This window comes from Psammomys obesus, unplaced genomic scaffold (genome assembly GCF_907164565.1).
Source record: "Psammomys obesus unplaced genomic scaffold, mPsaObe1.curated_primary_1811, whole genome shotgun sequence".
Classification (NCBI taxonomy): Eukaryota; Metazoa; Chordata; class Mammalia; order Rodentia; family Muridae; genus Psammomys; species Psammomys obesus.
The window spans coordinates 5,453,127-5,465,647 of NW_026589732.1; the positions used below are offsets into that span (position 1 = coordinate 5,453,127).

Consider the following 12,521-nt stretch of genomic DNA (forward strand, 5'->3'; position numbering starts at 1 on the left):
TCAGAGGCTGGCATTTGGCTCAGTTTTAACTGGAAAGGAGCACATTTATAATTTAGTTCAAAACCATTTGTTCCTCAGTTTGGAGGCAGCTCTTAAGGTCCTGGGCTCTTTACGGGGAAAAGAATATAGGCCCGTCCTTCCTTCATCCTGCTCGGCCCTGCTGACCACTACCCTGCTGCCTGGATCTGGGTCTCCTGGTGGCCTGCTGTGTGAACGGAAACAGAGTCCTCTCGGCCCTCAGGAGTCTGGGCACTCATCTTGCCTAGTTCTGCAGGCATGGTGGCAGGAGCCCTGTTGTCTTCTGCAAGCAAAAAAAAAAATTCAAAAATCTTCATTTTACATCTTTTCAGGTCATGTCTCTGTCCTACATTCTTAGAATAAATGGGGCTGGGACCATTGATCCAGTAGAAAGAACCAGGATCAGTGTTTCACTTCCTAGAGTAAAACACTGCTGATCAAAGACCCTAACTTGTCCAAAGATATCTGCCTGACATGACAGGGAAGCCAGGTGAAACCCTAAGAAAAAAAACAAAGGAGGTTTCAATAGCTCCACTGCACTCCTTGTTTGGCCTTGTGCTTGCCCAGCGTGTGTAAGTTACGTTCTTTCAGGCCACAGACAAAAGCGTGCTCTGGTTTCTGTAGGTAACACATGCTGCCACTACAGGGACTCCGGGCACCCTCAGGTGCCAGCCCCTTTATCCTACTCGCAAGCCCTTCCACCTCTATGACCTCCGGGAGCTCACTTAACCATGGCTCGTGCAAGCACCTTCTGATACCAACCTACAAGTGAAACTTCTACAAGAACTCTGCAGAGTCCCAGAGCCTTATCCTGAAAAGCGTGTGACGTACTTCCATCTGAATCTCCAAACTATCAGCCTGGAGCTTCCTGTTGCCCAACCCCTGAGGACATGAGCGTGAGGCAGAAGCATCAAAGCAACCCCCTCACTCCTGCGTGGAGACCCAGCTCAGCTTCTCTCCTTGGGTGGCCATATGCCTCCACCTCTGCTTTGTGGATGGGTTAGAAACTCACTTAGCTCCTTCTCTGTGCCCTGATTCTCTACACTCTAAGCTCTTTTAGCATTTGATGTGCACAGGGCAACAATCAATGCCTCCAGCATTTGACTCTTACGAATCAAAACTGTTACCTTCTGATTTTCTGTCTATTGTAAATTCACCCTTAAAGACCCATGCTCCTGAAGCAAGAAACACTGTATCTTATGGAATTCAGCCAGAAGACAAATAGAGCAGCTATGAGACTGTCATAGAATCAAGAGGGAGAATTGTGTGATTAAAATTTGGCAAAAAAGAATGAAATCTGATGTCAGTAAACCTAATTTAAAAATAAAAAGAGATTCAACAGAGGTGCCCTGTCCATGTGGGGTGATAAAACTCTTCCCAGAAGACTTCCATTATTAAATGAAAACCACAGTGGCAGGGGTTGGCTGCATCCCTACAGGTTGTTGGTCATCGAGGTCCCTGGGCTCCTGAAATCCAGGTAAGCTATTGACACTACTGTTGGTTGCCTATACAATTACACACTAAGACTCTGTTGCTGAAGATACTACCCACTGTGGTCACAGTGAAATCAGGCTGAGACTGAGCTGGAAACTTCCTCACTGTTGGCCACCCCCATAGTACCAAAAGGTGCTGTAGGGGCTTCTGGGGGGAATCATCATCAACAGTCAAAGTCTTACTCAGCTGTAAACCCACCATGAAACACTACCAACCAACTAGACAAGATGTTCCTTCTGGTGCAATAGCGGCAAGTCTGTTAGAGCGGTAACCAACCACTCTCTGATTGAATGTGAGGCCTGCTACAGAGACAATATCCAGTAGAATGCTGTCAATATCAAAAGCCTGTGGCTGAGGAGGTCATGGGCTACCGCAGGAAAACTACTGCTTTTACTTTTTGCTAAATGAACATTATGTGTCAGCCAAATTGCCTTCTAAAATACTGTGTTTATTCTTTACACTGGTGATGATGTCATCTTTGGTCTGAGAAGCTTCTTTTCTGAGGAGTCAGTGGTAACTACAGAGGTACATAAATGAGCAAAGTGCTTAGAATAACTGCTGAATGCTCAGCTAAAAAATGGAACATCTACATAATCCCTCCAAGGCTTACAGAATATCACAGAAGAGGGGACAGAAAGAATGTAAGAGCTCTGGGCATGCAGTGGATGCCTGTAATCCCAGCACTCAGGGAGGCAGCGGCAGCCAGAGCTCTGTGAGTTCAAGGCCAGCCTGGTCTACAAAGCCAGTCCAGGAGAGCCAAGGCTACACAAAGAAACCCTGTCTTAAAACAAAACAAAAAACAAAAACAAAGAAAAGAGCTAGCTGGGGGAAGCAGAAACCAGGGTGAGTGGGAAGGAATGCCGGCTCATTGGCATGTCATGGCTGCTGCACTCTTGGATTCATGGCAGGTGTGATTACCTACACAACACGGGGCCTGTCAGCATCCTTTTATGGAGAATAAGTGGGCTCAGGAGTCCCCACCACCACAGAGGATTTGTAAGCAGATAATGGTTGATTGGTTGGTGGGAAAGGGAAGGACATTTTCTTCAATGGCATAATTACTAGTAGCCATCTATGTTCCTGTAAACAGACTTAATGATGAAGCCAAGGAATCACACACACAAAAGCCATAAAAGCAGAAGAAAAATTAGTGGATTAGAGAAGGAGAATAAATGGGAGGAGGACAGCATCAACAGAGGGTAATGAAGAGTGAACATGATCAAAATACGTTATCTACATACTGAGCCTGTTATTACATATAATTAATATGTGTTAACAGACAAGTTTAAGAAAATGTGTCTAAATTTTCAAAAATATTATCTCACTTAAATAATTTTAGGCATTAAGCTACACTGCATAGATTTTTTTAACATCTCCTTAATGTCATAGCTTTCAACAAAAGAGGCCATGCAGTGTATGCCTCCAAACTCTATGAATAAAACCATTTTTAGGTCCTGAGAACTGGAAAATTAATCTCAAGGAGTTCAGGGCTAGGTAACAAAGGAATAGCTGGAGTCTTTTCCAAATGCACAGTGTAGTCTGACGTCACCTGTGATTCATGACTCTGGGTTCTACAGCCTTTGAGGTCATGGCATGTGCCAGAGAAGGGTGGGTCCCCCAGGTGGGCAGTACCCTTCAGATCTGAATCAGACACATGGGAACGAAGTAGATGTTGTTAAGCCCGCAGGAAAAGCCGACTTGAGCGGAGAAAAGATGGGGAAGCAGTGCAAAGCATGGTAGCTGGACAGTGTGTGCAGAGTGCACCATCCCAGGACCATTGTGAGCATGCTGCTGGCTCTTCAGACACTGATCCTTCGAGCCCAGGAACCCTCCTTCTCCAAAAAACCTGCTGCTGCCCTTGCAGAAGGCATGCCTGGCAAATAAAATGCCAGAGGGAAATGCTGTCTCTCTTCTATTTTCAAATCATAAATAACCCTTGTTTCCTGGAAAAGATTGTCTAGACAGTTATTACCCCATTGAACAAGCCACAGACCTGATCTTTAAGAACCTTACTTGAAGATGTAAAAAATTTTCAACTACTCAGACTTCTAGAGCCTAGGGGGTGAATACTGCCAGGCATGATCAATGGGTGCCTGCTCTCCTGGGTCAGAGCCCCTAAGCATGAGTCGGCTGCAGCTATTAAAAATGCCAGTTCTCATTGTGATAAAGCACGTTCTTGCAAAGCCACAGAAAGGAAAATTATAGCAATCAATACAGATCAAAATAAAACCGGAAAGAATCACAGAAAGACTAAGAACTATATAATCTCACTCATGTATGGAATCCAAGAGCATTGCTTCCGGCAAAGCTGAATGGCGGTGGAGAAAAGGATGGAGACAGGTTGTTTAATGAGTACTAAAGATAACGGTAGCTATGGCAAAAGACCTTCAACTTTTTGAAGGTCTATTTAATTTTTTTCAGTGTGTTTTGCCTGTATGTATATTAGTGCACTGCATGCTTGCAGTTCTCTGGAGGCCAGAAGAGGGCGTCAGATCCCCTGGAACTGATGGAGCTGAGCCACCCTGTGGGGGTGCTGGGAACTGAACCCAGATCCTCTGCAAGAGCAGCAGTTTCTAACCACTGCACCTTCCCTCCACCCAGTCACTATCAATATTGGCAATGTACTGTAACTTTTAAAATGCTAGGAAAAGGAGATTTGATTATTTTCACCACAAATGGCAAATGTTTGGGGAAATACATATAAATGATGCTTTGATGACTTAAGTCACGATATAGGTGATTTTAAATGTTCTACACCATATACGTGTGTCAAAATATCACATGGTACCTCACAGGTACACATAGTTTGCTGTTTTTATGTCAGTTAAAATTTGTTTTCAACCACAAAAAAAAAAAAAAAAAAAGGAATTCTGCTTGTCTGTGGTCAGGTTTATTGAGGCTAAAGCTGTGGAATTTACCAGAGAGCAGATTGACAATTTACCAGTAGAATGCACAGGTGTTGTAATCAGCAAGGGTTGGACTATATAATGTTTATTATTATTAGCCCTAAGATGATCACGGCAGTATTCTCTAACCCGCTATCACAAACATATTAGATTTTATAATTGCCTTATTACCTTAGGCCAGGCAAATAATTTCACCTATGCTAGCTCAGTATCTTCACCATCCATCTCCCAGCCCCCACCCAATGCCTTTCACCTTAATCCGCCTCATCTGGTCTAACTTCCATACATAATCCCATGGTTCCTGCTTGTGTTCTTTATCTAGGCCTTTTCACACCATGATTGGATTGCTTCCACTTGTCCCCCACGTGGTTTCTTCTCCACCTAACCCATCATGGCGTCCTCCTTTCTCCTCTCTTCCCGTCCATCTGTTTCCCATGATTCTCCTGTCCTGGAAGCCTGGAAACCTTAGCCACTCCTACCCCATTCTGCCCTGCCTAGGTATAGGCCAGTTAATCAGCCAATCAGGTATGTCTTAGGCAGGTTTGCAAAACAAGGATAGCTGTAACCAGATCTTGAGGGCCAGTAACTCGAATCAGACCAACTTCCAAGACACAGGCTTCCGAGCTAAACAATAGAATAAACACACACACATGCACATACACACATACAAACAAACGCATGCATGCACATACCCAAGCACATACACTCACACACAGGAAACCACACACGTTTGCATGCACCCCAAAAGATGACCCTGGAAGCAGTTAACTTGTGACTTTTTGTGAAAGGCAGGATCTGAGGATGAGCTTGCAATTAATGATCTCGAAATCAGGAGGTTGCCCTGGTTTGTCCAGCTGGATTAAATGCAATCACAAGTGTTTTTGTGAGACAGATGAGAAAGTCAGAGTCAGTGGAGCAGTGGAATGAGGTGAGTGCCAGAAAGGAGACTTCTCCTCAGTGCTGGAAAGGATAACGAGTTAAGTTTTACCTTGGAAGTTTCTAGAGTTCATACAGAAACAGAGCCCAGACAGTACTTTGAGCTTCACCTGGTAAAAACCTACTTTGGGTTTCCAACTTCCATAACCTGGTGAAGACCTAGATCTGCATTGTGATGAGCTGTGATGTTTATGGCAGTTTGTTGTAGCAGCAGTAAGAAGCTGATACCACTATTTAATCTCTTTTCTACTTTCTCATTTGCTGTTTCCCAATCAAATTAAACAATGCAGTGACATTTTTTGGAAAAAAAACTTTTTATCTGTTTTGGGGAACTCTGTAATATCCTTATGTATTATCACTAACTGTGGTGTTACAGAGAACTTCTCATTTGCATTTCTAAATAAAAGCAGGATGAATACATTTTCTTCTGGTTTTGGTTGAGAGCCTATTTTAATGGCCAACCCATCTCGCTAGCCCTAATGAATATGTTTTCCAGAGAAAGAGGAATTATTTAAGATCTCATGAGGCTAGAGATATACCTCAGTTGGTGCAGTGTAGCACACACAAAGGCTCAGGTTGTGTTCCCAGCACTGCATAAACCAGCTAGGGTGGCATACTCCCAGAATACCAGCCCTTAGGAGGTGGCAACAGGAAGGTCAGGAGTTGCAAGATCACCCTGGGCTACATAAGGAGTTGGAGAACACCCTGGACTACATAAGATCCTGTCTCAAGAGCAAAAGAAAGCCCAGACCCCATGCTGGGTGTTCTGCACATGTCTCATGCCACCCTCCCTAACTACCTGCCTTTACTTCTTATCCAAGGGCACATAAGTTCAAAGGAGTTACACTACTCATTCTGTACCCTGAAAGACCAGGCCGATGAGACTCCAGACTTCCAGCTCCTTCCATTCAGAATACGTTGACAGAAAAGTTCTCACACAAAGCAACCAAACGTTAACAGTAGATGCTCTGCCAAGATTTGGGGGAAAATGGTCATTCAGGAGGTAGGCCTCACTTTCTGGAAGGATAAAAGTGAAGGGACAATTTGACTCTTAAAATCTTTTTGAAGGTGTCGTCATGTCTTCTCCCAGCAGCTTCTTCTCTAGGCCAAAAACCAACTGACAATGTATGTCACTGCTCTGATTTCTTTCAAATCTTCTTATAGGTGTATTTGCATTTGGACTTTTTGCTACTGACATTTTTGTAAACGCCGGGCAAGTGGTCACTGGCCACCTAACACCGTACTTCCTGACAGTGTGCCAGCCAAACTACACCAGTACAGACTGCCGGGCACACCACCAGTTCATCAGCAATGGCAACATCTGCACCGGGGACCTGGAAGTGATAGAAAAGGCTCGGAGGTCCTTCCCCTCCAAACACGCTGCCCTGAGCATTTACTCGGCCTTGTACGCCACGGTGAGTGTGTGTGTGTGTGTGTGTGTGTGTGTGTGTGTGTGTCCCCAAGCTGAGATCTTGCCAGGATGTGCCTCTCACCCTTCCCACCACTGTCATCCTGTTGTGAGGTGATTGTTTAAAGTCACAGAAAACACGTTTCTCTCACATCACATCACACTCCTGATAAAATAACTCCCACCCTGACCAGAACCTTCCAGAGGGCTTAATTTGAAAAGAAATTTGATAATCCCCCATTTGTACACTCCCAGTTTATAGGTGGGGAAACTGAGGCCTCATGGATACCTAAGAACACACAATCAGCCATGGCCAAACTCCTGGCACTTCGTCCAAGAGTCTGTCAGCACTCTGCCACAGCTTTGGTTGGCTCCAGAAGAGCATACCCTCCTCATACCTACCTATATGTTTTCAAGTGTCAACTGGGGTGTGTGATTGGCCTCACAGTGTGCAGGACAGAATCAAACATATGTCCCCCCTGTGCTTCTTACAATGTGCATTCTTGCCCCCTACAAAGATGTAGCAGATGGGCAGCTGAGGCCTCATGTGGGTCCTCTAGTAAGGGAAGTGGGGGATCACATCAGACACAGACTCACTTGCCAGCTTTTTGATGGCTTTTTCCTGGTGAGACTGTCTTGGTAGGCCACAGGGGAAGAGGATTGCTCATTCCTGATGCAACTTGATGAGCGGGGCTGGATGGGAAAGGGAGCTTCCCTGAGGGAGAACGAAAAGGAAGGGTGGAGCTGGGAAGGAAGGAGGATGGGGCTACAACAAGGATATAAAATGAATTTAAAAATAAATAAAAATAATAAAATAAAATTATATTGTAAAAAGAGTTGGATAATTCTAGAAGAATCTAAGACCGCCAAACTTCCCTTCTCCCTCTCTTTAGATCACACTGTCTTTGATTGTCCTGCTAGATTATAATGCCCTGTTTGTTTGTTTGCTTGTTTTGCTCTCAGCAAAGGAAAAGTAATAGTGTGATATGTGCTTCTTTTGCACCCAGAACTCAGAAGCATAACTATCAGCTTGAACACACACAAGCCAATACCGCAAGATCACTCACTGTGCCTATTTCAGCATGCATGTTTTACCCTGTGCATTTTACCATGTCCATTTTACCACATGCACTTTACCACACTTATTTTATCAGTGGAAGTGGCCATTGGTCAAAGGACCCTTTAGTGGGTTCCAGTAAAGCATGGATAAGGAAGACAGAGCTAAGCTTCCTTTCAAACTACTCAGATATTCTAGGATACCTCACTTTGTCAGCCCCATCTGCAGGGGCCAGCATCCCAGTCTCCTCCCAGCCACTGTAGGAGGCACATGCTGTCACCTCGCTGGACTTCTTTTTTCTTTATAAAACAGAAAGAGAACACGGGTCAAGAATCCACTGGGGCACTTAGTGTGTTTTCGATTTTCAGGGTATTGATTTGTTCCTAAACTATCTAGAGCATAATTTTTATAAAGCCACATGCTTTTGCCTCCCCTTTTGTATTTTTATCAGATTCAAGTCACTGCTGTGTGAAATTGATTTTGATAATGCCATTATACAAATAAATTGGTAACTTAAACCAGTGTGTCATCATCAAATGAGAGCTCAACGTCAGTGGCAGCAGAAGGAATGAACGGAATATACTGGGCGCACAGCACACAGTGCAGGCACCGTCCAAGGATTTGGATATCAACCCTCTCAAATCAGGCCTCATGCTCAATTTGATAAACCCAGATACAGCATTCCAGCTGAGCAAACGTTTTCTGTCTTGTGTTAAATTATGCTTTCAGGATTACTCAAGACTGGTGGAGGATCATTGCCAGGGCTTGATCATTCCATGGTGCACAGGGGTATTGAAACACTATGCCACACCCATGAATATATGCAATTCTTATGTACCAAAGTAAAAAGAAAACGCTAATGAAAACATTATTCAACAGTTACTTCCTAGGTGCCATTTAACGCTGTGAAGACTACCAACTGGTCTATATTCTCAACGATTACTATTTTACAGGAAAGGTTCAGAAAAGACATACCCAGAAAACAATATTCAAGCATAAAAAAAAAATAAAATTGAATGTATGTACTTGCGTTCAGCGTTTTAAGTAACAATCCTCAGTGTCAGAGTACTACATTCATTACCATTCGTGTGACTTTGATCTACCAGAGTTTTGTGTGGCACCTGTTAGGATAACGAGGAACCTGCATCCCTCTAGGATTCATGGTAGTGTTGAAACATCTTCCTAGAAATTAGTCTCCCATTATAATACTGCCAGATGCGGCTACGTGAATGTATTGGTGCTCAGGACATCAAATATCCTAGAGGTTATAATCTTAAATATCAGCCTTTTCTTGTGTGTATGTGTGGTTTTGTAGGGTTACTGAACTCACCATACTTGAGCAGAAATAATGAGACAAGTCTGCAGACCCCACGTAGGATGTTGATGAAGGAGGATTGTAGCAAGTTTAAGGCCAGATTGGGCTAGGAAGAAGTCCATCAAAAAAGGAAAAAGGAAAATGGTGGGTCACTAGTGCCCTCTAGTGGTGGATCATAGCAATTATCAAAGTGATGTGATTTGCTGGAAGTTACATATTCTTAACTCTGAACCGTTGTGGACATTTGGTAACAGCCCACGTTTCAAGCATCAGCGAGTGCAACATCTTTTATTTGGTTCAGACCCTTCACCCTTTTGTATATTGTGGTGCACAGAAAAGTTTGCTGTTTTAAAACACTCTGCAGTAGGTGAATGGATGGAGCAGACCACAGTTGTCCCTGACATGAGAATCCACTTCCAGCACAGTAGTGACCCATAGTCTTGATCGGGTCATTCACATTAGATCCATCAGCAAGTCAGTGAACAGTCTTATATCATGACCCCAAAGGGTACAGACACCACTTCTGGGGAGACAAAAAGTGAAGTGTGAATTCTCTCACTCTACCTGATAACCTCTGCCACAAACTCATTCACAGAGAAGGCATACCTGGTACCTAAGATTTTTATATGGGTTTTGTAGTAGTAGCACCGCACGATTATCTGGTTCTTTATGTAAAAACTATGTCTTCTGAATCCTGCCATTATTCTTCAGTTATTCCTAATATCAGCATAGCTTGCTCACAAACTCATTACGAAGCAAAAGTCACTAACAAAAACATGTTCATTGTCATAGCTGAACTGTTTCCTGTACAACTAACCAGCTTAAGGAAGTTGTCCAAGCAATGGAGTTGCTATGGTTCCCTTTGTCGAAGCCCCTGTTTGCGGTCTGGGATATGTGTGCACTCATGTGGCTGTACCAGGACTGCCTGGAACTCACTGATCTGTCTCCCACTGCAGATGTATGTCACAAGCACAATCAAGACAAAGAGCAGTCGGCTGGCCAAGCCAGTGCTGTGCTTGGGGACCCTCTGTACAGCCTTCCTGACAGGCCTCAACCGGGTCTCAGAGTACCGGAACCACTGTTCAGATGTGATTGCTGGCTTCATCCTGGGCACCGCAGTGGCCCTGTTTCTGGTAGGTCTTTCTTTCCACTTCTTCCATGTTATGTCTTCCATGTAAAGTCACAGTGCATTGAATTTCCTAGATTCCCTCAGGCATTGTTCCTCATGTCCCTGTTTTCTGAGCAGCAATTCTCCAAAAAGTATGCATCCCTTCCCACAAGATAGTATCCGAGTATCTTTACTTTGAGAAATATGACTGGCCATGTTTCTTAAGAGAGTTGAGAATCCTAGCCCCAAGAAAGATGGCTATGCTCTGTCCTCTTGCATCTGATTTCAACTAAGTGGCTTCAACATGTGGCCTCCCTGAAGAATTTTGGCAAACACAGCAGCCCCGTATTGTCACATCTCTGCTGATGTTTTAATTCTTCAAAGAGCTGGAGACTTGGCTATGTGCTCTTGTGGAAAATGCCTTAATCTGACTTGGACTGGAAAAGAAGAATCTGTACTCTTTTTCTGTTTTGTTTGTTGTTTTTGTTGTTTCCAGTTTCGCTCAAGTGTGGGAGGGATATGATGCCACACACTCTCCAATTTTATAAACTTGACATCTCTCTTGCTTTTTCATTCCCTTTCACCTCAAGCAACTATTGAGGTTTGGTTTGGTTTGTTTTTTTTTTTTTTTCTACATTTGGATTTCATGTAAATGAAATTCCATAATATGTATATTCTGACACTTTATATCTATCATAATTTATATTTGGAGACTCATTCATGTTGTAGAAGGCAACAATAAATTATTTATTTTTAATACTCCATTACCTGGACATACCGGAGAGATACAGGTTTGTTCTTTGGCTCTTGTTCTGATAGTAGGACACCAGGCATTTAAACTCACATACTCTGCATAAAATAAAGCCACTGTCAATAGTAAGACCCTCCACCAAGGAGAACAGGTCACTAAAATCTCAACGGGCCTGCCACTCATTCTGTTCTGTCCTTTATAATCCAAGCCCCTAAGGCTGGCATACACCCTTTCCACATATTTACATTCACATATTCCTATCACTTAACTCATTTTTCCTTTCTGTTCTGAATATGAAAAATACACACATGACTGCCCCAACCTTTGGCTCAGTTGACCACCTGTTTTTCCTGAAAATGCTCACACATTTCTGCGGAACACTGTCTGTGAAACTATTATCACTCAACATTCCCTCCGTCGGATCACAGCTTTCTGTTTCTGATGGAGGAAGAGGGGAGGGTGAAGTGTGAATTCTCTGAGAGAAGTCACAGAGAAAGCCCCGAAATGATCTCATGTAGCTGCTATCTCATGAGAAAGACTCCCTGGGAAGGGTTTTTGAAAGAAAACAAGAATTATTGGTGACTTAAAAAGAACAGAGCACTTTTCAGGAGAGATCACTGGCATGTGAATAAAGACAAACTGGAAGAAAAGTCAAACAGTTTCGACATCCAACATCACTAGAGCGCACTATGCCCTGCTAAAAAGAAGTGGCAGTGTAGACGGCCCACCCCATTGCATGGGTGTGGGAGAGGAGGTCTGTGAGAGCCTGTGGGTTGCTGGGCTGCCTTATAAAAGTCTGCTTTCTGATGAGACTTGTTCTCTTAGTAACTTGCAGTCTTCTTTCCTACCCCTCAGTTATTGTTTGGTCCGTTATTGCTTCCAGTGTTTTGACTGTTGTCATTAATTTTGCTTTCATCCAATGTTTTTTACTTAAAAAGCCATTGAATTGCCATCCACTCACGTGCATACACGTGTCCATACCTCAGAGACACACATGAAGCTGGGAACAGAAGGGAGAGTGAAGTCAGAGAGAGAATGAGAATAGCCACAACAGAAATCTGGAGAGAAGACAGAGAGAGAAGCCAAAACCAAGAATGGCAGCATAGTCTTTGTTCACCTTCAGTACTGCTATACACATCTGTGTTTCCCACGAAACAGAACACAGGGAAAGAGAAAGAAAAATGTGAGTTGAGCAGTTACTGTATGCCCTGCGCTACAAACCTCAGTTTTTGAGTTCCTAGGGCACCCCTAGCAATATTTTAATCTTTATTTTATTGTTCAAGAAGTTGAGCTTCAAAATATGTAACATGGTCAGTAATCATCCAGCACTGTGAGCCTCAACTCCAAGGCTCTGACGCCTTCCTCTGCTACCCAGGCAGCCAAAAGCTTTAAGCATAGCTGTAGTATGAGATGGTGGCATTTGTGTGAGTGTTCTGTATGATTTGAAAAGTTACAGGAAAGACTCAACACTAGACATGGAGACAAAGCTGCAGAATAATAAGAGAAATTAGGAAAGAGGCAGATAAAT

At 43.5% G+C, this 12,521-nt stretch overlaps 1 protein-coding gene across 2 annotated transcripts in view; it reads left to right on the forward strand.

Annotated features, from left to right (window-relative positions):
- The window catches only part of Plppr1 (phospholipid phosphatase related 1), a 266,024-nt gene that overhangs the window by 240,038 nt on the left and 13,465 nt on the right, over positions 1–12,521 (forward strand). For both annotated transcript variants that reach the window (XM_055605246.1, XM_055605245.1), the window contains 2 exons: positions 6,519–6,769; positions 10,091–10,267. In XM_055605246.1, coding sequence (XP_055461221.1) covers positions 6,519–6,769; positions 10,091–10,267 — 428 coding nt within the window. The remainder of the gene's footprint in view (positions 1–6,518; positions 6,770–10,090; positions 10,268–12,521) is intronic.